General features: G+C 50.0%; 2 protein-coding genes across 2 annotated transcripts; both read right to left on the reverse strand.

Moving 5' to 3' along the window:
- Positions 1-4,532: 4,532 nt before the first annotated feature.
- On the reverse strand, positions 4,533-9,162 carry Kcns1 (potassium voltage-gated channel modifier subfamily S member 1). Its single transcript, XM_048347475.1, has 2 exons — positions 8,130-9,162; positions 4,533-5,173 (listed from the first exon to the last, which is right to left on the reverse strand). Exons 1-2 carry the CDS (start codon positions 9,153-9,155, stop codon positions 4,703-4,705), a joined length of 1,497 nt encoding a protein of 498 aa, XP_048203432.1. The 5' UTR covers positions 9,156-9,162; the 3' UTR covers positions 4,533-4,702.
- Positions 9,163-14,872: 5,710 nt separating this feature from the next.
- Positions 14,873-19,195, reverse strand: Wfdc5 (WAP four-disulfide core domain 5). Its single transcript, XM_048349403.1, has 4 exons — positions 19,108-19,195; positions 15,513-15,653; positions 15,266-15,420; positions 14,873-14,878 (listed from the first exon to the last, which is right to left on the reverse strand). The coding sequence occupies exons 1-4, from the start codon at positions 19,193-19,195 to the stop codon at positions 14,873-14,875; spliced, it is 390 nt and encodes a 129-aa protein (XP_048205360.1).
- Positions 19,196-26,075: the final 6,880 nt, after the last annotated feature.

Genomic DNA, 26,075 nt, shown 5'->3' on the forward strand with positions numbered 1-26,075 from the left:
GGTCTCTAAACACTGGTGTAAATAGTTCACAACCTTCCCTAGAGAGGAAAGAAAGCTCATGACTTCCTGTTTGTCCCACTCCTCCAGGCTGCTTAGCTGGGAGCCAGGGACCAGTTTAGTTTGGAGAGTAAAAGTAAACTGAGCAGGAAAGACCCTTGGGCCCATACAAAAATTGTAGAAACTTGTTAACTAATACCATTGGAAACTTGGGGAATTTTTGTGGAAATGGATTTCTGAGGCATTTGATCAAGCAAGGGAAGTGGAATTTTGGACCAGGCTGGTCTTCTTGAGATGGATGCACTTAGCAGGGATTCTGCCTTCTCTGTGCTAGCTCCAAGAGCTGGCTGGGCTCTAGCAATGTGATGAGTTGGCTAATGCAAACTTGGACCCAATGTTGGCCCACATAAATGGGAACTTAGAGGGCCCAAATCCTTTGGCATCATGTAGACAGGAAGAGAATAAAAAGATTTCTGAAGACAAGATGCTAGGTTGGGTTTATTCTGTGCCTTCTCCCCTTAAATACCTCTCACGATGGCCTCCAGTGAACCAGCATGCTTTAGTCTAGATCAAGAGTGGCAAGTTTGGGGCTGGGGATATGGCCTAGTGGCAAGAGTGCTTGCCTCATATACATGAGGCCCTGGGTTCAATTCCCCAGCACCACATATACAGGAAAATGGCCAGAAGTGGCGCTGTGGCTCAAGTGGCAGAGTGCTAGCCTTGAGCAAAAAGAAGCCAGGGACAGTGCTCAGGCCCTGAGTCCAAGCCCCAGGACTGGCCAAAAAAAAAAAAAAAAAAAGAGTGGCAAGTTTGGAGAAGCTGCAATTTGAAATGGGTTCCTAAGTGTAGAGGGGAGGAAGACCACAGAGAGGCAGGAAGCCATGCATGTCATTTCATTTTCAGAAGTTTGTCATAATATTCAGCAGGCTTTGAGTGAGGCAAGAACTCATGGTGCCAGTGACCCTTGAATGTTCTGATGAAACCTTGTCAGTTCTTCCTTTGATTGGATGAATTTCATACGCCCTTTTGTGATGGGCTTAACTGTGGGCCTCCAACATATACCCACATTTAGGTCTCTACAACCTATAAATATTACCTTACTTGGAACAGGGTCTTTTAGTGAATATGATTAGGAATCTTGAAAGGAGGTCATCTTGGATTATTGAAGTGGGCCCTAAATATAATCACAAATGTCCTTATGAGAAAGATGTATTGGGAGATTTAGCACAGTGGGGAAAAGAGAACACCAGAGACAGAGACTGGAGTAATGGAGCTACATGCCACGGAATGCCACCGCTGGCAAAATCCAGAAGAGTCGAGAGGATTCTCCCAAGACCCTGGAAATGATCAGGGTACAGCCAACACCTTGATTTTGGATTTCTAGACTCCAGAACTGTAGGAGAATAAATTTCTACTATTTTAAGACACTTAGTACTATGGAGGCTTGAATTCAGGGCCTTGTGCTATACTTGACTTTCTTGCTCACAGCTGGTACTCTACCACTTGAGGCACACCTCCAGCCTAACATTTTCATGGTTAATTGGTGTTAAGAGTCTCAGGAACATTTTTGCCAGAGCTGTTTTCGAGCCATGATCTTCTAGTTCTACCCTCCCAAATAGCCAGGATTACAGGCGTGAGACACCAGAACCTGGCTAGGCAAAACTGGAAGAGAACATATCTTCAAAATATTTATTTTGCTGAAGGTATTTGGTGGGTTTCTGTTAACTTGCAACAAATAACTCTAATTATAACATTAGTTCGTCATCATTCCTACTGTTTGCACCAGTTCATTCCAACTAGACTCTTGTCACTTGCTACAACTCTACTTTGTGGGCCAAATCTAAGGCCAGACCCAGAAGATGTAGATTCCAGAGCACTCTGCACATCCTCCCTCCCCAACAACTCAGAACATGCCAGGAAGCCAACTCCATGCAAGCAGAGACAGGTACTCAGGCATGGCTCTTTATTTGCATGATATACTGGGGTGGGAAAGACTTGAGGCGCTTTGGCCAGGATCACACACAACCTCGTGTTAGACTTGAGTCAGATGATTCTTCCCTGAGCTGTTCGTTCCCACAGCAGCATTAGCAGCATTGGCTTGGCAGGAAGTCTAGAAGCCAGCTGGCTTCTTGGTGTGTTTGGTCAAATCAAAGGAGGGGTGCATGCAGCCGTTCAAATACCTCTGTTCCTCATCTCAAGCACAGTTGGACTGGTTGTGAAGAGGTGGACGTGCAGGAGTGCCTGGGTGAGAGGCGGGCTCTGGAGGGCCGCTTTGGCTTAGCTCTTGCCCTGCTCCAGTCTGGACACCATGTGTGTGCCGGCAGCCCGCTATGTACTATTCACATGCCATTCCCCACCCCAATCTCCTTTGCTTACTTGGTTGTTCGTCCTTACAGTGACAGGTTAAATGGTACTTGCTGAGGAAAGCTGTCTCTGATCTTGAGTCATAAACCCTGGCACACTGTATGTGCTTAGAGTTCTCTGTATTGAGTTGAACTCACTATTTGTAATTATTGGATTAAAGTATTTATTTTCTACTAGTCCAAGTGGCATCATGAGTATAGTGATAATCTGATTTTCTACCACCATTCTTTCTCTCTCTCTCCCCCTTGTCCCAACCCTCTCTCTCTCTTACTGAATCTCTTCCATCTCTTCTCTATTTTCTCTTTCCCCTCCCTCTGGTACTAGTGTTGAACCCAGGGCTTTATGCTTGCCAAGTAAGTGTTCTACCCCTTCAGTGAAATCCCCAGTTCCTTGGTTTTTGTGTTTTTAACTCAGGCTGGCCTCAAACTTGTGATCTTCATGCCCTTGACTCCTAAATTGCTGGAATTATAGCCTTGTACCACCAGACTCAGCCATTATTTAATGCCTTTTGAACCTAATAAAGATTCAATGATTCAGAGCCCAGGAGGCTAAATCTGGGGTATGTGCCTTTGTAGGGACAGGGGAAGTGCTATGAGTGTGTATACCTCTTCCAAAGGTGCTCAGAAATTTAAACTATACTAAAATCTGTCTGTAAGCCATACATGAAACCTCTGTTCTTAAATGGCTGAGCGAAAAGCTTACGGTTAAGCTTAAGAGGGCTATGGTTTAAAACAACAACAAACCAGCCAGGTACTGGTTGCTCACACCTATAATCAATCCTAGCTACTCAGGAGGCCAAGATCTGAGGATCGTAGTTCAAAGCCAGCCCAGGCAAGAAAGTCCATGAGACTCTTATCTCCAATGAACCACCAGAAAGCCAAAAGTGGCTCAAAGTGGTAGAGCACTAGCCTTGAGCTGAAGAGCTCAGGGACATTGCCCAGGCCCAGAGTTCAAGTACTATGGCTGAACCAAAAACAAAATAACAACCACGAACAAAAAACTGTGTAAAGACCAAGTAGGGACAATGAAGCCAAATCGAATGGGCCTCCTTTCTTTTCCATCTTGCTCACACCCTTTTAAGGAAAGGTCTTTGGTAATTTCCTCTTTGCCCTCAAAGCCTGACAGGCTGTGGGAATTGGTTGGTGTAAACAACATGTACTAAAGGCCTACCCTGCTGCAAGTCTGGGGTTCGGCTACATAGTGCCTTCCATTTTGAGGCCCAGTGTGAAGGGATGGGAAGAACCAGGCAGGCCAGGATGGCATGGTGGCTGGCACGGTGCTTTAGGCAAGGGCTGTGGGAACATTTCCCACCTTGCTCAGCCAGGGGGCAGAGGACTTGGCAGGAGACTATAAAGAGATACCCCCATCAAGGAGGGCAGGGTCATGGCTTACTGAAAGGGATGAGCATTACTCAGGCAGGACTAGAAGTGTGTATAGTGGGCGGAAGGGAAGGTGCCAAGTGGGAATGGGGGTCATGCCACTGACATTTCAGAGTCGAGCTGCCTCCTCAGCCCCATTTGCTTTCCACCTCCCTCTGGGTCACAGACTCTGACCCTTTGGCAGATGGCCTGCCATCGTGAAGCAGGAGCACAGGGCTGCCTCACTTCCCGCAGCAGGTACAGCGCTGGATCTGGGGCTCAGGCAGCGAGCGCCCTGTCAGGCTTGCTCTGTCTCAAGTCAGCTCTGTGTGTGTGTGTGTGTGTGTGTGTGTGTGTGTGTGTGTGTGTATGTGTGTGTGTGCTGGAGATGATCACTCAGCAAACTCGCAGAGCAGCTAAGGAGGCAGCCAGGACTCATCCTTGAACACTGACTCCTAGAACTGCAGTCCGTGGCTCCCGGGTCTGAATCCCCTCCGACAGATGATGGTTCTCACCCTGACCCATACCCTCCTAAAATCCACATACAGACTTTGTAGGTCGAAGACAGAGCGAATGGCAATGCTTCTCATAGCAGTCCATAAGCAAGGACTCCAGACCTGACTCCGTAACTGCGAGTCGTGATGTTTGTGTGAGTCATGGCTCCTTTCTGAGCTTCAGTTCTATCGCCGGGGATGATTCTCCTCTTCAAGCACAGTCACAGGTGGTAGTCAGAACCATCGCCACGCTGCCTGACTTCCCCTTGCTCCTGGCTCACGCCTGGAGCTCCGGTGGCTCGGAGCCACTCTGGGCACACTGCCCTTACTGCCCCGGGCCTTTGCAAGAAAGTACGCAGTTCCTGGGTCTGACTTCAGGCTGGGCACAAGAAGTCCTAGGAAGCCCACCCCCATGAAGAACCTGGGCCGGGGGGGGAAGGGCTCTGCTAGTTCCAGCTGGCTGAGGAGAGGGGATGCAGAACGATGGGTTTAATAACTCTGAGACTTTGCAGGCTCACTGGGGGCCTGGCTCTCCAGGTCTGCAGACCGTCCCTCCTGTGAGGTCTCTCGGGATGTCTCTAGAGACACCTCCGACACCCCATCCATGCTACTCAGGATGTCCTCAAATTCCCGCTGGCCACTGTTGCGCACGGCTGCCTCCAGAGCCTTCTGGCGCCGGTAGAAGTGGGAGAACTTGTTGAAGATGATGGTGATGGGGAGTGCGACCACCAGAATGCCTCCAAGGATGCAGCCCGAGGCAGCCAGCTTGCCAGCCACCGTCACCGGCACCACATCCCCGTAGCCCACCGTGGTCATGCTCACCGTGCCCCACCACCAGCAGGCCGGGATGGTGTCAAAGCCCACGTTCTCCTCCTCCTCCGCCGTGTAGGCTACGCCGGAGAACACGGACACACCCACGGCCAGGTATAGCAGTAGGATGCCCACCTCGCGGTAGCTATGCTGAAAAACAATGTAGGAACCTGAGTCAGCTAGATGGGCCGATAGGAGAAACGGAGGCCTAGAGAGTATAGCACTGAATAGCTCCCAAGACACAGAGTAAGGGTGAGCTGGCACTAAGCCCTAACACTAAGCTCTTCTTGTTAAAGGGCAACAAAACTCCCTGGGATTGAATATAGGCCTCATTTCTGTTGTCCAAGGTGCCTGCCTGGCCATCGTGGTTTCTTTTAACTCAGAGATCCTGTTACTTTTTTTTTTTTTCACTTGCAGAACCAAGAGAATTATAGTTTATATTTCACAATGCAATTAGTTCGGTTTCATGTCCTTTTGACTAATCTGTCACATGAGTGGCAGGTACAAAAAAAAATCCTTTCTGCCCCTCAAGGAAGTTGAGAGGATATGGTTCCTGAGACAAAACACACATCACATTTGCTTATGGCTGTATACATCTGCTCTGCCGCTGAAGTCAAGACTGAGGACGGTGGCTCTCAAACAGGGTGATTTGGGCCTCACCTGGGGACATTTAGCACTGTTTGGAGACACCTGGTTATCACAGTGGGAACAGGAGTGCCACGGGTATCTGCTGGATAGTGGTAGAGAGTGTGGTTTAACGCCCTACAGTGTGTAGGGCAGCACCGATAACAAAGAGTTATTTGACTCTAAATGTTGTTAGGGCAAGGCTGAGAGAACTTAATTTAGTGAAAACTGTAATGTGTGGCAACATCACATAATTCTTGTTTAAAAGCCAGGACCCAACTAACTCAATTTGTGCCATTCAATTTGACTCAATTAAAGTAGGTCTGTGGGGCTGGGAATATGACTTAGTGGTAGAGTGCTTGCCTCATAAAGTAGGTCTGTGGTAGGGCTACAGATCTTACCTGTCTGGCAAGCTTCTATGTGTTAACAGAGCCATTTCCAGCCTGGGGCCTCGCTCTGAGTCCTGACAAGGGTCTCGTCTGGAGAGCATGACACTCGAATCTTGACCCTAACAGCCGGGATCACCATGCTGCTCCTGCCTTGCACATAAAGTTTAGATCCTCAAGCCATGACTTTCTGCCTTAGCATGGTTCTCATGGTAGAGGCAAGTCAGGGTTCTGGGGGCATGAGGATTGTCTCTAGACAGACACTGCATTCAAGGGGTCTGGCTAGCAGAATTCTCTGAACCTGATCAGTACCCTAGGATTCTGCCTAGATCACCTGCCAGGGTCTTGTACCCTTGGTCTCCTCCTGCCGGAAGAATAGGCAAAAAAGTAAGCAAGCATGGAAGGGACCTTTGAGTGCCTTCCAGGGATCCTTCACAGAGTTGCAGGATGCTTTAAGAGAGAGTCTGAGTGCTAGAGTTAGGGACAGCGAGGTTAGTCTCTGGACTCCGCCATTTACTTACTGAGGAACCTTTGGTAAATCCTGTCATTCACTGGAGCCTCAGTTTCCACATCTGCAAAGGGGTGACAATAAATGCTTTCACAAGCTCTTCTATGCTCTCGGGGGAAAGGTAAGAACTTGTAGGCCAAGAACTCATGCCTTAAGTACCTCGACCCATGTATTTCTTAGACCACGTTTTTGGCACCCCCATCCCTCTGTATCCCCTTTGCCAGCATTCCTCCTGTCCCCTGGCTAAACCTTGTTACAAGTTGTTCACATTGCCTTCCTTCTTTCCCCATCAGGTGAATGTCACCCCCTGGGCAGAGCCTGGCACAAAGACGATGTGTTCAGTAAGTTGCAACTAGGCTTTAAAAAAAAAAAAGCCTTCTAAATTCATGATCTTTATCTACGGGAAGAAAATGAATAATAACATCATCTTGAGGAAGTTGTCCTAAGGACAAATCAATAATGGATGTGAAATTGGCACCAAATCTATTCTGTGCTCAGTAAGTGTTAGCTCCAGGGCCACATTCCTAGGTTTGGCCTATTGTGGTGACTACCTGTACCTTCTGATAATGCCAGAAGAAAGGCTCACGGGGAGATGCCAATTAGCATCCAGGCGTATTTTTGTTCTATAATTTGAAGGGTTTTGTTTTTGTTTTGTTTTGTTTTTTGCCTGTCCTGGGGCTTGAACTCGGCCTGAGCACTGTCTCTGGCTTCTTTTTGCTCAAGGCTAGCACTCTACCACTTGAGCCACAGCACCACTTCTGGTCGTTTTCTATATATGTGGTGCTGGGGAATCGAACCCAAGGCTTCATGTGTGCGAGGCAAGCACTCTTGCCACTAGGCCATATCCCCAGCCCTCTATAATTTGAAGTTTGGTAGATACACTCGAAGTGACCTTTGTCCCTAGTCATGGGAGTCCATGTTTGTGATCATAACACTTGAAAGCCAAAGGCAAGAAAGAAGATCCTGCGTTTGAGACCAGTCTTGACTACATAGGGAGTTCAAGGCTAGTCTGGCCTAAATACAATGAACTGTCTGCAAAAAAAAAATAATAATAAAAAAAAGAGGAGTGGGGGGAGGAGTCCCAGGCACTAGTGGCTCATGCCTGTCATCCTGGCTACTCAGGAGGCTGAGATCTGAAGATGGAAGTCCCAAGCTAGCCCAGGCAGGGAAGTCTGTGAGACTACTCAGAACAAGCTGGAGGTGGCACTGTGGGCTCAAGTAGTAGAGCGCTAACCTTGAGCCAAAGCTGCTCTGGGACAGCACTCAGGGCCTGAGTTCAAGCCCCAGGGCTGGCACAAAAAGGGAGGGGAGGGGGAATGGAGGAGATGATCGTTGTCTTTTTCTTTGCAGAAAGAAAATCAAGCAATGGCTCAGCCTTCTCTTCCAGTAAAGTAAACCCTTCCTCCATACAGGGCCCCCCGTAGGACGAGGTCAGGCTGGATGTGAATGTCCGCCTGGCATCTAGCTCTGCGCCTGGCCATGGCTCCTCAGTCTGCCCTGCGCCCGGATATGGGAGGCTTGTAAATTCTCCCGCTAATCTGCCCGATTCTCCCCTCGCTCTTCCCCCATCCCAACGCAAACATCCCACCTTGAGCGTGGCACCCAGCGATCGAAGCCCGGTGGAGTGGCGCGCCAGTTTGAGCACGCGGAAGATGCGCATGAGCCGGAACACCTGCACCACCTTGCCCAGGTCCCCCAACTCCTCGCCGCTGGCGCCGCCCCGTTCGCCCAGCGCCGCCCCGGCCAGCAGCGTGAGGTAGAAGGGCAGCACGGACACGATGTCGATGAGATTGAGCGGGTGGCAGAAGAAGTTGCGCGTGCTGGGCGCCAGCAGGAGGCGAGACGACACCTCGAAGCTGAACCAGGCGATGCAGAAGTACTCGAGCCGTCGAAGCACCGGGTCGTCGCGCACCTCCTCCGCGCTGCGGCCCGCGGCCACGGCGGCCACGGCGGCCGCGGCCTCCCGCGCCTGGTACTCGGGCAGGCTGTGGATGCACATGGCGGCGATGGAGGCGAGCACCACGCCGATGGAGACACAGCTGAAGAGCTTGCTGGGCAGCGAGTAGCCCGGGTTCTCCATGGTGAGCCACAGGCGGCGGCGCAGGCGGCCGCAGCGCGCCGTGCCGTAGCGCGCCAGCTCGCGCTGCACGTCCGAGATCTCATCCGGGCACGGGTCCACGCTGCTCGGCGTGTCGCTGTCCTCGTCCCACGCGCGGGGCCGCGCCACGCGCCGCTCCAGGTAGCGCGCCCGGCAGCACGTGGCCAGCGCGCTCTCGCCCAGGCCCCAGTAATCCGCCTCCTGGCCGAAGGCGAACACGCACAGCTCGTCCAGCACGTGCAGGTGGCCGGTGCGGTAGAAGTGCAGCAGGCCCAGGAAGAAGCCCGGGTGCCGGTCGAAGTAGAACTCGCGCGTCCCCGCGTCGTAGTCGTCGCACAGGCGCCGCGCCTGCTCCTCGGACGCCGCGGCCTGCAGGCGGCCCAGCCGCGTGCCCGGGAAGCGCGCCACGGCGTGGGCGCTCAGCCGCCGCCGCACGCCGCCCACGTTCACGCGCAGCGCTTCGTCTCTTCGCCGCCAGGGGGCGCCGGCGCCCGACCCCGAGGACTCGCTCACCATGGTTCCGCGGGAGGGGCGGGCACGGCGAGGCTGGCGGGGGGCGGGGGGGGGGGAGGCTTTGTGTGGAGCGCCCGGTGTGCAGTAGGCGTTCAGTAGAGGTCAAATGCCCCCTAGATCCCGGTTATCCGGGGTGTCCATTTCCTCCTCGGCCAGTGGGAGCGGTAATGCTTGCCACCTGTAGGATGGTCAGGAAAATCAGTTGAGAACAGTGGGTCTCCCTGTATGTTCCCTGGACGAGCCGCCTCACCTGGGACTTGGTCCGAGATTCAGGTTCTCCAGTCAACCCTAGGTTTGCCAGATCAGAAAGTGGGTAGAGAGAGGAGGCCAGCAGTCAGTCTTCCTCCCTCCCTCTCTATTGTCTCTGTCTGTCTGTCTGTATATATTTGTGTAGTTTAATTGCCTGATTGGTTTGTGTTTTTTTGAAACACAGTCTTGCTAAGGTAATCAGGCTGGACTTGAAGTCTCCTGCCTCAGTTTCCTAAGCGCTGGGTTTTCAGACCGGCCTCCACCACAGCAAATAGTCTCGTGTTTAAAGACAAGGTGGGTGATTCTGATACTTGGTTAAGTTGAGAGCTACTGGGTTAGAGGATATAAGGCATTTGTTGAGTCCTTCAGACATGACCTTGAACCTTCTCTGTGTATGGGTGACTCTGAGCTTCTGTGAAATGGAGACTAATGTATGTATATATGCCTATCTACTTCAAAATGTGGTTTCAATGATTTGTGTCCTCGTGTCCTCTTTAGACCTGGCCCACATAAAGAGTTTACTGAATAATCCACCAGTGCCGCTCACTGTCTTTTGGAGTCAGGCAAACCTGGGCTTAAACCCACCCATGAGCCTTGAGTAAGGTGGTTTTATTTATTTTTTTTCTCTAGGTCTCTGATTCTTACACAATGCAGGCAGTAGCACCCCTTCCCAAGATTGACTGGAGGGTCGTGGAAAATTCTTGGCTTTGGTGAGCAGTCAGGAAATGCTAGATCTTTCCACAGAAGAAGTGCACTGATGTCTGTCTTTGCTAGAACCTAGGGCTATGTCTTGACTCCTGAACTCTATCAGCCCATCCGTGGTGGGCCGGGGCATCTAGCACACATCCAGTACTCCAGCCTGGCTGCCTTTCACTTAACCCTGGGTTTGTGTTAGGTGGATTGGAATCTGATTCTGCCCTTACCTCTGTCTCTTGTGCAACCTCAGGTCAGCTTTCCTGTTCTAGGCTTTAGCCTCCACGGACTCTGAATAAGCTGTTATCACGATGGTGTACAGAGCCCCAGCAACACAGTTGGAGCTCAGTGTGCTCATATTCTCTTAGCTAATATGAATCCCTTGTGTTTTTCTTTGGTTGAACATGAGTTAAAATTCTGATGAGTCTGTCATGGGCCAGCGGTTGACCTTGAGTGGACCCACTGCCATCTCCGAGCTCCCTTTCCTATCTGCAATCAGGAAGACATCAGTCTTCCCACGAGAGGCTGAGGATCCAATGCCGCAGTGCTTAACGGCAGCACGGTCCTGGGGTGTCATCAGCGCATCGTAACCACGAGTGGGATGCATGCGGCTCCCCTCCAGCCTCTTCCACCTGGCTTTGCCCGCAGGAGATGAAAAAGTTTCCAACCCATTTCCATCATCCATTAGAAGCATGATCTCCAGCAAACCCCTTTCCTGCTTTATGAAGCAGAGGAATTGGTTGAACAAGTACTGCTTGACAAGAACCTGGCTACCAGTAAGAAAGGTGGGGTGACTTGCTCAAAATTACCCAGCTGGTTCCCGGCCCACTTAAGCTGCAATCTCGGGGCCACTCATTTTGAGCACCTCCTGTCTAGTACTTTCCTAAACCACCCACCCTGCCAACTATAACTTCGGTGAATCCTCTACCAGTGCACCCAGGGAGGTTTATTAGTCCCATTATACAGATGTGCAAGCAGGACCAGCTCCGGTCTCCCCAAAGCAGGGCTGGCCCACATTGCTCCCTCCTTAGCCAGGTCGGGGCCTGAACCCCAGAACCCTTGGCAGCCCATGCCTCCCACTCTCCCAGCCCCTTACCTTACCAGCACCACGCCTCTCCCCGAAGGAGCCCTCAGACGGTGTGGTTGGTTCCCTTTGGGGCCTCTGTGTTCCCTGCCGGCCGGCCTCCAAAAGGCGCCGCCAAGGACTCCAGCCGCCTCTCAGCCCCGCGGCCCTACGGCGTCTCTCTGCGGCCCCCTCCCTCCCTGCTCCTCCGTCCCCCGCGGCTGAGGCCGCATTGATCGCTGCCAGCGGAGGGAGGGAGGCCTCGGGCCGGCCGGAGGAGGTGGCTTCTATTCCTGACTCGAGTGAGAGCTGGGGGTGTTGTCTGGAGACTGCGCCCAACAACCCAGCCATGCCCACAAATCAGGGGCCCAGAAGGATGGGCCACTTAGGGGGATGGTGACCCCTCTGGAGAGACGTCTCCTCCGGCTCTGGTCCAGGAATGGCAGTCGCTGTATTTTGCTTCTTGGAGTGCCTGCCACGGTGACAGGGGACTTAGCTCAGTCATTTCCTGACACAGATTTGGCGAGGGCCGAGGCTCTGCGCTCTGCATTGTACAGGGGAGACCCAGGCAGTGGCTCTGCCCGTGGGGATGGGGGTGAAGGAGTGGGGAGAAGCCGCTCCAGATCCCAGGGAGCTCCCAGGCGGTGTCTAGCAGTCCAGCTCTAGCCCGGTGAGTTGTGAAGCCTGAGCTCATCCTTGTGCCCCGAGAGCCAGTGTCCCTCACCTGCGGGTGGAGTCCTGAGTCCCATCTTCCAGGAAGGCTGGGGGAAGGGAGGAGAGGGGAGGCAAACATCCATCTGTGATCCTCAGGCTGTTGTGGGCCTGGCTGGGACAGGGTGCTGAAGACTAGAACCGGGGTTGATGGGTGTTGGTCTAACTCATGGTCATTATCATTGTTGAGAACATACTCGGATCCAGTACAGGCCTCATCTCATTCAGGCTGCAGATACATCTGCGGGATGCTATTCTCCTACACGCTCACACGTAAGAAGGGACACAGCTCCCTGTTCCTCTGTCACGACAGGGTGTTCAGTCCCCTATGCCCGTGCTGTGCCACAGATAAAGTGAGCTAACTGTTGTTTGAAATCCATCCCCGTCTCTGTCTCTTGTCTCTCCTCTCTGCTAGGGATCTTGGCCAACTCAGTCCTTTCAGAGCTGCTGCCTCTCCATTGTCAAATCAGAATAGCAGCTTGCCCAACTTTCTCAGGGCTAGGGGGTGGATGAATGAGGTGATGTTGTAAAGTGGAAGGCATTTAAGATGTGTATTGCTATAGATGAATAATCGATATTGGCGTGGGGCTCTGACTATGGTAAATCAATTCCTTGTCTTGAACCAGCACACTGCCATTTCTACTCACATCCCGTCATCCTAAGCAGGTTCCTAAGCGAGCCCTAAGTCTGTGGGGCGGGGATGCGCACAATCCCCCAGGGAAGCTGTGAAAGCTGGGAATGGGGAGTGGGGGGCGGGGAGAGGCAACTGCAGGCCAAGAACACACACTCCTCAGCGTGCTCCGTGTTAATTCCTGGAGGTTGCGGGGGGGGGGGGGGGGGGGAGGGGGAGGGGAGCAGGGAATCTGAGACACAGAAGGATCCAGACACAGAGCCAAGGTCCCAGCAGCTCAAGGACGCCCACAAAGTGCTCTCTGTTCTCCATCTCCTCTCTCAGGCATCACCTTGTATCCAAGGTGCTGCCTTGGTTACTTTGAGCCCACAATTTCAGTTCAAGTGTTTGAACTGTGTGAGAAGGGTTGCAGCAGCCAGGATGACCAGATGGGTGAAGGACTAGAGTGGGGATCATCCCCTTCCCCTCCTTAGGCCCTGACTGTAGTGAGAGCCTGGGGAAACGGAAGCCAGTCAAGTGTAGTCTAACAATGGGGAGAGACCCACTCTACTGCTACTGCTCGAGTAGCGTGTCTCCTCATGTAAGGCCAGTCCCAAATGACCTTAGCAAGCGCCTGGATGTATCACGCTACAACATCGACTCCTGGAGTGACATGGGCTCTCTTTTCGATCCTGCTTGTGGCAGCTGGAAGTTCTCAGCTTAGAGCTCTGACAGCTCTTTCCCCCTTGCTAATCTCCCATTCATTTAAAGCAGAAGGGCTGCAGGCTCAGTCTTGGCAAAACGCCCTTATCTAGCTAGAGCTTAGTAATATTATTTAATCGGACATGAATTAATTGAATGGAACTGAGCCATTCTGTTCGAATTTGCTTTCCCAATTATGTTCTTTCTGTGTGGCCAGTGATGTTGCTTATTGCTTCCCTAGTAGTGAGGCCAGATTTTCTTTTGAAATGGATTTCGTTGCATACAAAAATGAGTCACCTAAAAGGGAAATACAAGTGAATGGTATTGCAGGTGGCTGGGAATCCATCATGCTATTTTACAAGTACAGCTGAAATGATGCCTGAACTAAGGTGTGGAAAATTCTGCTGGACATAACTTTTTTTTTTTCTGTGCTAGTCCTGGGGCTCGAACTCAGAGCCTGGGTGCTGTCCCTGAGCATTGTTTTTGCTTAAGACTAAAAAAGGCCACACTTCATTTTTTGATGGTTTGGTAGTTTATTGGAGATAAGAATCTCACATACTTTCCTTCTCCAGGCTGGCCTTGAACCATGATCCTCAGTCTCAGCTTCCTGAGTAGTTAGGATTACAGGCATGAGCCACTGGTACCCAGCTGGACATACATTTTTAGGGTATAGAATTGCCTGAGTTGCAGGCAACAACAGATGCTGGAGGGGGTGCGGGGAAAGAGGAACCCTTCTCCATTGTTGGTGGGAGTGCAAATTAGTACAACCACTTTGGAGAACAGTATGGAGGTTTCTCAAAAAACTCAATATAGACCTACCCTATGACCTGGCCATACCACTCCTAGGCATCTATCCTGAACAGCAAAACCCAAGACATCAAAAAGACATTTGTACTTCCATGTTTATCACGGCACAATTCACAATAGCCAAAATATGGAAACAACCCAGATGCCCCTCCACAGTCGAATGGATCCAAAAAATATGGTACTTATACACAATGGAATACTACATAGTGATTAGGAATGGTGAAATATTGTTATTCGCAGGGAAATGGTCAGAACTCGAACAAATAATGTTGAGCGAGACAAGCCTAGAACACAGAAAACAAAGGGGCATGATCTCCCTGATATATGACTGTTAACAAAGGGAGATGGAGAGACAGTAGAGACCAAGTCTGTGAATACTGTATATGTTCTTGATACATTGTATATTGTATATATGTCTACCTGACCTAGAGAAGGGATAGAAAAACAGGACGTAAGATATCACAAGAAATGTACACACTGACCTACTATGTAACGGTACCCTTTTTGCACAACACCTTGTAAAAAAATTGTGTTCAATTAATAAACAACAACAAAAAAAGAGAACAGCAAAAAAAAAAAAAAAGAATTGCCTGAGTTGGACATCTGAAGGAGAGGAACAAGATACACAAAATGATGTAAACGTGGTGTTGGTCAGCGTGGTGCGTGGGAAGCTCAGTGTGGTGGTAGTTTCAGGGTGCTGGGCTGGTAAAGCCAAATCCCTCTGAGGTCCGGTGATGAATATTAACTCACAGGAGGAGAAGCAAGGGTTGCTGGGACAGCAAGTGAATGTTTATCACAGAAGGTTGGTGCTGCCCCTGGCAGAGATGGGCCCTTCTGTCACCCCTCACTGTTAGGACCCTGAACTGGGATGTGGAGCCATGGATCTTAAACCTGAGGAGAGAGAGAGATAAAAAGGAAAAGTCAATCCGCTATCCAGGCCCCGTTAGCCCGGCTCTGGTGGCCACCAGGGCAGAGCTGCCTGTGCTCTTCACAAGGGCAGAAGGAAGCTCAGAGCCGTTCTGAGTTGCAGCACATCCAGGGAATCAGGGGCTGGGTTCCAGTGCTCACGCTTGGCATCCTAGCTACTCAGGAGGCTGAGATCTGAGGATCACAGTTCAAAGCCAGCCTGGGCAGCAAAGTCCATGGGATTCTTATTGCCAATTCAACACCAAAAAGACAGAAAGGGAGCTGTGGCTCAAGTGGTAGAGTGCCAGCCTTGATTTCAGAGCTAGGGCTGGGAGAGGGACGCCACCGCCCCCCCCCCCCCCCCCGCCATGCCTCGAGAGCCGTACCTCTGGTAGGATCCCTGCAGTCTCGGCCACAGGCAGTGGGGCAGCAGCGCTTACTGCGTGAGCAGTCGGAGTCCTGGTTACAAAAGTGCTTCATGGGACTGAGGCAGTACAGCTGGTCCCGGGGACAGTTGCCCATCTTGACTGCAACAAGAAGCCTGGGTGAGCCCTTCTTTTCCCCACAGGCCCTGGAGCTTCAGTGGTCAGCCAGGGTGGGGGCAGGGGGAGGCACCTACCTGAGACCCTGGGAACACACTGGCGAAAACAAGCTTTGGAGCAGCATTTGTAGTTTGAGGGACACTGGCGGTCATTCATGCACTGGTCCGGCACTGACAGGGTGCAGGGCCCATCGTCTGGTGGGCAGCCCCCTGATTTCTCTGTAAAAAGAACCCCCATAGCTTGTAGGTGGAGACAGCTCAGTCTCCATCCCTTAGTCTCTGCCTGTCCTCTGGGGATGCTGTTTCCTTGTACCTCATTTACCCAGTGCATACATTCGTCCTCACCGAAACATCACCTCTGCGGAAGACCCTCTGTCCCGGGTGCTGCACTAATTATGCAGTCCCAAATTATCCTCCCCTCAGAGTATCTGACTACAGCTGTCTGCAGCTCGCCTCGGGCCAGAGCTGAGACTGGTCAGCCCTCTCCTTCGCCTCGTCCCACCTTGGGTTCCGGCTCAATGACGACTGGAAAGAAAAGAGTTTGAAGGGAGACTCAGTGTTGCACATGTGGCACCTGCTGCCAGCCTGGTGTAGCACCACATGCCACAGCTGGCCACATCTGCCTTGGCACACTGTCACCGGTGCGTGTGGCATAGCTTTAGATGTACCTGTGCACGCTACTGATAGTCTACAGCTGCAGAATGTTCCGTCCTGAACCTAGTCACAATTCTTGTTGGGATTTGGGGCTGTTTCCAGACTTCACACACGAGGCAATTATATCTTCCCCCCACCGCTCCCCCCTCATTTGGAGGAAGAAATCAAGGGCTGTAGAGGGAGTGACCAGCCTAACCACACACAGTCCTGGGGCTGGGACTCCCAGGGCCTGCTTCCCTCTGACCTCTATGACCTCCAGTTCTGGTTGCTTTGGGGCTTTGGGGATGAGACTGGACTGCGAGGCTCTACTTCAATCTCGCACCAAAGAGGAGGTTCAGGAGCCTCCCATGGCCGCCAGATGCAGGGTTGTGACATTGCCCCTGTGTCCCCTGCTGCTCCTGTCCGGGTGCTGGCTGCACACATAGTAGGTGACCCCTTGCTCACATAGTGAGTACTCAATGGCAGCTTCAGTTCGTTTAAGTTGAATTGCTGCCCCCTGCTGGAAGAAAGGATACCTTACCTAAGAGGGAGCCCCCACTCTGACGAGCCTCTCTTAAGGGAGATCTGGGGGGGCCTTGGGAGACTATCTACAGGGTAGGGTTTAGCCCTGAGCTCAAGCTTCGGTGAGAAGTGCTCAGGCCTCAAAGAATGGGCCAAACAAAGCCACCTGAGCCCAAAGCCAGGTGAGTGGGAGCTGCCTGTGTGTTGAGGAGGAGGTGGTGGTGTAGGGTGGGTCTGGGATAGAGGCCGGGGAGCTCCTAGGGGGAGGGGTCTGGGACGGGGCCCTGAGGAATTGACTGGCAGGGAGAGGGGCTGAGTTGGCACTTCAAGTTGGAAGAACTACCAGCCACAGGCCTACAGCATGCAGAGGCGTGTGGAGAGATTTGGGTGGTCACGCCAGCTCTGTTTATCTGCCCTCCTTAACCATCTCTCCGTATCCGGGCTCCGTGTTCACTGACTGGCACACTGGGCACCGCATAGGCACACACGTAGATGTGGTTTACCTGTGTATGCCGTGAATGTGTAGATTCAGGGAGGGAGCTACCACACCCAGATGACTTAAAGAGACAGTCATCTATGCAGAGGTAGACACACCAACAGTCAAACCTACAAGTACACTTAGGTCTATACACACAGTTCTTGGTCAGCTTGACCTATGACATTGCTGACAGTCAGCCTTTTAAATCTATAAGAGCAACTTACACATAAGATATGTACGTATAAATATATATGTGCATGAATATATGTGTGTGAATGTTACATATATGTGTATATGTAACATATTCACACATATATTCACATATATACATATATTCATATGTTACAAGCAGTAACATCCATACATTCAAAATGGGACACAAATATACAAATGTCATTATGTACACATGCCTACACACACACACACACACACACAGACATCAAAGACATGCATGTGTCACATGCAAATGTGTGTCGGCAGTACTAAATACATCAACAGTTGTACATACACAGAGCTACACATACACAGGTTTGTTCCAAATATTACCATTTATCACCATTGAAAACACCTTATTAGGCACTTACTGTTTCCTAAGCAATTTGTGGCAGAGTACCCAGCATTTGATTAAGAGGCAAGGGGGGTGTGTGTATGGGGGGCGTCTTAAAAAAAAAGTAGTGACTGACCTTCCACAGACAACAAACTAACACTTCCTTTCCCTTGACACCCTCCTCCCCCGCCCCCCCTCCCATCACCTTATGCTGCTGTTGGCTGAGGACCAAGCAGCTGTTGTGGTAAAGAAATCAGGGCACAGTGGGTTCCAGTGAATCAGAGGAGCCACAACTGGGCATGCAGAGAGGTCCTGGGCAGGCCCAAGCTCTTGCAGGCCCCAGAACGCACCCTGAACAGCTGAGCCAGGGACGGAGACATGGCCTCCTGGGCCTCCTGGTTGCTCCTCTGTATCACCCACTTGCACTGCACTTACTCCTCGGGGTACTTCGTATCACCCCCCCCCCCGCACTGGGCTCCATTTCACAGGGAGGAAGTTGGTGAGGTGAGTCTTTCTGATTGCAATGATACTCTTGATACCAACTCAAGAGTCAGTCTTTGGCCTTGGGCAAGTGGTTTCCTCCTCTGAAAAAATGGGAATCAAACAGTGCTGACTCCCCGGACCTTGCTGGGACACATGTGTGTGGTGACGGTGCATGAATCACCGCCTCAAGGTCTGACCTTGGAATATCTCCTCAGCTGGGGTGCTCTGGGCATCCTTCTCCCCAAACTAGCTCATGCGCCAGGCAGAGACCTACGCCTCTGCGGAAGGCATACTGTAAAGCTCAGGGGCAGAGAGGATGCAGAAACTGCTTCCTGGGGCCTTGTGGAAAAAGAGGACCTGCTCTCATAACTGCCCACTCCTCCACAGGCAGGGAAGCGCAGGTGGATGTAGGTCAGAGCATTCCAGCCCCCGAGGAGGATGGAAGGGGTGGCCTCTCTCAGACTGGGAGCCATCTGTCTAGCCACTCAAGCATTCACACCTCCCTTGCTGCCAGCAGGCCACTCTGAGTCTTGTCAGGGAATGGGGTGGGGACAGCATTTGAGGGAGGGAGAAGAGAGGCAGGTGGATTCCAAGAGCCACATTTCCTTCTACAGTCCCTTCTACAGATGTGGCTTCGGCCCAGAGAGGGCCAGAGCAGACTCACACCCCATGGTGAGAGTTATAGGACCACGGGGAGGGGATAGGACACAGGATGGACACTCAGGGCACAGAGACGCACATGCACAGACACACATGGTTGTGGGTATATGTGTGCGGGGGTTCGCATAGTCAGGCACAAAAACACACATGGACACAGGCAGGCCTGTGTATGTTCCTAAACACGCTCAGCCAACAGACAAGCATGGACATGCTGGCAGAAAGATATGTACCAAACCCACAAATAAAAATGCATTCTCCTGAAAGTAACACACACACACACACACACACACACACACACACACACACACACACACTGCGAATGACCTGGTCCCTGGAGGTATCCCACTCACCTCCCTTCTTCTTCCAGCCTGACACCCCAGGCAGCTGGCTCCCTAAAGCCAGGAGAACCGTCAGAAAGAAGCAGCTCAGGATCCTCATGTTTCTACCAAGACAGCTAATAAGATGAGGGCCCGGAGGCCCCCAAATGAACACCTGTGGCCCCAGAGAGGCTACAGCGGTTGACTCAGGGGAGGAGGAGCAGGGGTGGGGCTAGGAACATGCCCTCTCCATCATGACCCCAGCCCCTCCCAAGAGTAGGGGTATTTGTGCAATAACTGAAGGCAGGTCTTTCGTGTTAGGGCCTTGGATCCAGTTCTGCCTGTATTAATGACTTGGGCTCTTGATACTGGGCAAGAATTTTTGTTCTTTGGGTCTCAGTGTTTCTCATCAGTCTTTTCTTTTTCTTTCTTTTGGCTTAAAAATATTTTAGCTTGTCCATTTATGTGTGCAGTTCATCTTTGTCAGAGTCACTCCCTCCTCCCACCATTAAGTTTCCTAGTTCCAGTCTCCCGTATGTACATTGAGTACGATGAGTACATTTGCCCACCATTTCTCTTCCACACTCTGTGTGTTGGGAGGGGGGAGGTGCTGGGCATCAAACCCAGCGCCTCACACATGCTAGGCGAGTGCTCTACCACTGAACTAGATCCTTAGACAGGGAGAACTTTAAAAAATGGAGGCAGCATTGGGCACTGGTGGCTCACACCTGTAATCCTAGCTATTCAGGAGGCTGAGATTTAAGGCCTGGAGTTCAAAGCCAGTCTAGGCAGGAAAATCCATGAGACTTTTATTTCCAACTAACCCCCTCCCCTACCCCCCAGAAAAAAAGCTGAAAGTTGAGCCGTGGCTTAAGTGGTAGAGGGCTAGCCTTGGGCACAAAAGCTAAGGGACAGTGCCCAGGCTCCTGAATTCAAGCCATAGGATCTGCGCATGTGCACACACACATACACACACACACACACACACACACACACACACACACATAATGGAGTCAGGAGGTAGCTGCATTGACTGTAGCTATCTGAAAGTTCTGGAACCTGCCAGAGGCTAGAATTGTGCCCAGAGGTTAAAGATGTATAATATATAATTGTTTTTATTTATCTTCTTTGATCATAGACCTGCTGTTCTTTCTCAATGTTCCATAGATGATTCCTACTGAGGGATTTTTTTTTTTTTACTGTTTTGTAAATGAATCAGCCTTGCCTCCCAGTTAAGCCCCAACTTCCCTGCCTTCTTCACAACACCAATTCGGAGCCACTAGGCCTGTGTCTCCTGATCTGCAATTCCTCAGATCCCCAAGTACAGTCCTTTTCGATTCCAAGTTTGAATCAATCAACACTATTCAGGCTAGGGAGTCAGGCTTTTCTTTCCTGGCTCTCTGTCTTTCCTAAAGCGCCAGTGATATCTTAGGCAGGGGCTAGAAGTCAGCTTTAAAGGGCAGGGAGGACTTTGCAGAGTTCTAGGTACACATTACGGTTGGGGTCAAAGCTTCCGGTCAGAGAAACTGGCTCAGCTTGGGAAACAAGCCCAGCCCTGTCCCCTTCTCTTGGGCCCCTGTGGATGGGTGGAAGAGGAAGCACTCCTACCTTTGGGAAAATCACTCCCAAAGGCAACTGGTGGAGCTGCCCTCTGCTGGCTTGGCTACCTGGGATGGGCAGAGCGTGGCTTTGGTTTGGTTTATTCCAGGACTGGGGCAGATAAAAATGCCAATGGCACTCCTTCCCTAGCTGCAGAGGACTCTAAGCAGGACTGTCATCTGACTCAGAGCCACCACCCAGGTTTCATACCTGTGATATGAGCCTATGGTTGGTGGGAAAGAGGCTGTGGCGGTTTGGTATCTCAGGGGCCAGGGAGCACAGAATTCACCCGCACTGGGCAGAGCGAGTCCTTCCTCTCAGTTCTTCTATTGGACAGATCCTGAAATGGAGCCAGAGACGGGGATGACCCCACGAGGCACCTAATTCTCAGAACCAGGCTGGGCCTTCCCCTGTTGCTTCTCTAGTTCCTGGATGTTGAAAGCAGGAAAACAACGCAGCTGACTATGAGGAAAAGAAGGTGACATTCTAGGGCTTGTCTCCCTCACCTTTTGCCTTCCACAACAGCCTGGCAGGAAATTAGTTCTTCCTTGAGTTTGACCCAAATCCCTCATGCTGCCTCTTAAGCTCTCAAGAAGAGGGATTCTATTTTCTATGGTTTGATACTACTTTTGGGATTCAGTGATACTATAGATGCCATTTTTTAGTGTTATTATTTTTGAGTTGTAAGAGCTGCTTATATATTAAAGATATTTTTAGTTTATCAAAATCCATGAGAAGTAGAACAAAAAGTGGTTAGCAAATCAGTCATGACTGAAAATCTTAGTACCACCAAGTTCTAATTGTGTGACTGAACTTTTCCAAACCTCGGTTAATTATTTTATAAAATAGAGATAGAGGTACTAGTATTTATTTTACAGGATAGTTCTGAGCACTAAATGAGAGGAGCTTGACAAATACTTATTTTGATTCTCTCTCTAAATAATCCTTTCTTCTTTCCCCTTAGTTTTGTGTCAAATTTGAAAGTGTTAGGATAATCAAATGAGGTTTTTTGCTTAAATTTTTGTTCTAAAATCATTACGACTTGTGAAGTCTAATAAATACTTGTCACATTCTCTCTCTCTCTCTCTCTCTCTCTCTCTCTCTCTCTCTCTCTGAGCACATCATTTCTTTCATCCATCTGGAAATTGATCACAGGGCAAGCTGTAACAGTATGTAAGACAGAAAACATCCTTCCTGCCTGGGTGCAGCGTCTCGTGCCTGTAATCCTAGCTATTCAGGAGGCTGAGATCTGAGGATGGTAGTTCAAAGCCAGCTTGGGCAGAAACGTCTATGAGACTCTTATCTCCAATTAGCCAGCAAAAATTCAGAAGTGGAGCTATGGCTCAAATGGTAGAGTGCTAGTTTTGAGCACAAAAGCGTAGAGACAGTACTTAGGCCCTGAATTCAAGCCCCAGGACTGGCATAAAATAAATAAACAAAAATTCTAGAAACAAACAAAAAAGAAAACTTTTCCCCTGTGTTGTTAACCAATTGTTCCATTAGTATTTAGTGAATAATTCAAACTTTTGCAATTGATTGGAATGGAGAACTTTATAAAAAATTCAAGCCGCCTATGTCACAGGGTCTATTTTGGGATTTCTGTTCTCTGTCCTTGGGCTGTTTATTCTTGTACAAGTCTTGCTGTTGTAATGGTATATCGCTTCACAATGGGTTTCAGTGACTTGTGGTATCCACTCTTATTCACTAATGTACATTTTCAATATTTCAGGTCCCAATTTCATTCGTCCAAATTAACCTGATGATCATTTGCTAAATTCCAAAAAAACATTCACTGTGGCAAAAATAACTCATCACAAAAATTTTTAAATGCACAAAAGAATGGTAACCACTTTGATGAAACCCTACCTACTTATCCTACTTATCCTCAATCAATAATACTCATCTTACAGTCCTACACTTTCATGGGCAGCCCTACTCTTTTTTTTTTTTACTGAAGCGTTTTTAAGTAAATTTGCACCTTCTATTTTACTCTGAAATACTTCAAGATGGCTCTTTAAGAAATAGGATAGGTTTGGGTGTGGTCTGGTGGGACATGTCAGCAATCCCATACCCCAATAGAAAGGGCTGAGGAACACAAGTTCAAGGTCAGCCTGGGTTATATAGAAGGACATTTTCTCACACAATCACAGTGCCATTCTTCTACACAACTAAATTAGTGTCGGGGACACTCGGCTCTGAGTGCTTCTCCCGCCGGCAGGAGGAGCAGGGAGCATATCCCAGCGGGGCAGAGCCGAGATGAGGTAGAACCGCCCCAGCCCCCCTTACATTTAAAGCAAGACTCAGGACACAGGCGTCTTTCGGAGAGCCGTCCATTTAATAAAGGGAAGGCAATTACATTTATAGCAGTAATGACGGCGGGAAGGCGGGGGACTTGGAGTGGCTAACTAGGTACTAGCGATAGGCTGATGAGCTGTCCATCCAAGGGCGGCATCCTAGGACCTCCTCCACGGGCTGACATCACATCCCACAGGACTTCCCCCTTGGACTCTGGCTGCGCCATTTTGACACACGTGCTACAAGATGGGAGGCGGGGCTGGTTAGCTACCTCTTCCAGTTCCAGACCCAGATAACAGCCTCGCAGCCCCAGGGAGGGAGAAGGGGTGGCCAGTCAGGACGGCCCCTTAAAGGTATAGCCGGTGCCCAATAAATTAGCATTCATTTCTTAGCATCATCTAGTATCATATTTGCCCAGGGCCTAGCTCTTGCTATGTACTCCAGTACTTCAGCTGCATACTCCTTTTGTTTGCGTTTTTGAGGATGGAGTTTTGCTAACCTGCCCTGATCTGGCCTTAAACTCCAATCATTCTTCCTCAGCATCCCCAGAAGCTGAGTACAGACATGGGTCACCACATCCAGCAACACTATTTGCTTTCTTAATGTCTGGAAAATGACTATCAAGTTGTTTGAATTGAGATCCACACAAGATGCAAACGCTGCGTTGGTGGAATGCCCCTGCAGTTTCCTTGAGTCTAGAATAATCCCTCCAACTCTTTTCCATTCTCTTACCTCCTTCCTCCTCCTTTACTTCTCCTTCTATCCTTTTCCCTCTTCGACTTCTCTTCTTCCTTTATATAATTTTACTTGTTGAACAACACAGATGAGTGGTTGAGAGCCTCACATCCTTTCTTTGTCATATCTTTCAGCTCTCAGCCCTTCCAATTTCTGTAGACAAATGTCTACAGAATGAACTGGCCAGGCACCAGTGGCTCACACCTGTAATCTTAGCTACTGGAAGGCTGAGATCTGAGGATCAAGGTTTGAAGCAAGCCCAGGCAGAAAAATCCCTGTGAGGTCAATTAACTAGACCTATAGCTCAAAGTGGTAGAGAGCTAGCATTGAGTAAAAAAGCACAGGGACCGCAACCAACCCTGAGTTCATGCCACCACCACCACCACCACCACCAACAACAACAACAACAAAAAGAAAGTTAATGAATTGGAAGAGCAAATGACTTCACAAGAGCCTTCTGTGTGCAGTAGGTGTTGTGTGTTTCTGTGGCATCATCTTGGGAAGAATACAAGCTTGGTTGACAGAAGTTTAATGTTGGGAAGACAGACTAAGATCTTAGCAGAAATGCTCCAATTCTCCCATTTGTAAACCTGTTTTTCTACCTAGGAACATTAAGCATGCCATGAGCTGAGTGCTGGTGGCTCATACCTGTAATCCTAGCTATTCAACAGTCTGAGATCTGAGGATCAGGGTTCAAAGCCAGCCAAGGTAGGAAAGTCCACGCGATTCTGATCTCCAACTAACCACCAGAAAACCAGAAATGGTGCTGTGACCCAAAGTGGTAGAGTACTAGCCTTGAGTGCAAAAGCTCAGGGATAGAGCCCAGGCCCTGAGTTCATGACTCAGTTCATGACTGACATAAATAAATAAACAACAAACAAACAACTAAGTCATGGGATGATGAGCTGATACTTATAAATATTTGGAGGCATCTTTTCTGAGTCAATTATTTAATTAGTGGTTAAAAAATTCCAAGGGGTTTTTGTTGGGGTTCTTTCTCTGACCCGGCTCAGATGCTTATTTCTTTCTCTCTTATTACCCTCCGTATCGTCCTCTCCCCTAACCCTCGGCCTGCAGGTATGTTAGGGTGGGACGTAGGGGTGACTCCGGCCTGGCGTACACGCGACCTACGTGGTAATGTGGCCGCTATCCTTCCCTGGGAGCTAGCGTACATAGACCACGGAGTAGGCTTCTGAGAGCGAACTAACTTTATTGAGGGAAGGTCAAGGGGAGATGATTCCGAAGGAAGGGGGTTGGCCAGGATTCCGATAGGCCATGAGCTGTCACCTGACTCCCAAGGGGCTGCCGTCACTCTGAGCGCGCCGAACCAGGGCGGGGCTGGTAGGCGCCGGGCTGGCTGCCAGCTAAGTCGGGGGTCTATTTGCCCAACCGGTTTCTCCGGATTCCAATGTAGAGAAGGTGGAAGGGCCGCATTCCCCAGCTGGGGGAGGTGCATCAAGCCCCTTCCATCAAAGCGAGAAAGATGGACCCCAACAGTTTTGATTTCAATTTTATTATAGGCATACAATGTGCTGGCCAGAATGAATATTTTTACTTAATAGAGGCTTCCTGTTTGAAGAAAAGCATATCTTTAAGAAAAAAACAATTTGATAATGGGCAATTTCAGTTAAGACCTTTTAAAATCTCGTTTACTATATTCTTATGATTTTCTCCAGAAAATATCTGTACATCTCTAGAGGTTTATTGGTAGGGATGACATAGTTGATCAATTTTCATAGTGTTGAATAGGAAATTTCCCATTGCCTCAGTTGGCTGGCCACGACACTCCCACAGATCAGGTGTGGCTCGTAAACAACATTTATTCTTCATAGGATCTCGGTACCGGCCAGCTTTGATCTCTGGCAAGGGCTTGTTTCCGGTGTCTGTGGCTTCATGCTGTGTTCGCATCTGGTAGAAGGCAAGACAGCTCTTTGGGGCCTCTCCTATGAGGGCCTCACTCGTGAGGGCAGAGCCACAGTAGCTGCAGAGGAGGGGGAAGCAGGCCCTGGGGCCTGGGCTCTGACACGCTTTGTTGAACCTGGGTAACTGCAGTCGAAATCAGGACACGGGGGATGCAAGGCGAGTGAACCAATGCATACTTTATTCCAAGAGGGCCAGGGTTTATATAGGGTTAGAAACCAATTTTACAATTACAGGGTAAAAGATTAATACAGCATGACATTTGTCTCAAATACAGAAGTGGAGGAAATTTCCTACTGTGAGGGCAGGAACTTGATACAAATGCCTTTCTAATTACAGGAGGTAGTGACTACAAAGATTATTGATATCAAAACAAGGAACTGTATACAACCGAGGTAGAACTAATTATCTCCTAGCTACTATCTCCTTAAGGCTAGATAACATCAATCTTG

Source organism: Perognathus longimembris, chromosome 6 (assembly GCF_023159225.1).
Source record: "Perognathus longimembris pacificus isolate PPM17 chromosome 6, ASM2315922v1, whole genome shotgun sequence".
Classification (NCBI taxonomy): Eukaryota; Metazoa; Chordata; class Mammalia; order Rodentia; family Heteromyidae; genus Perognathus; species Perognathus longimembris.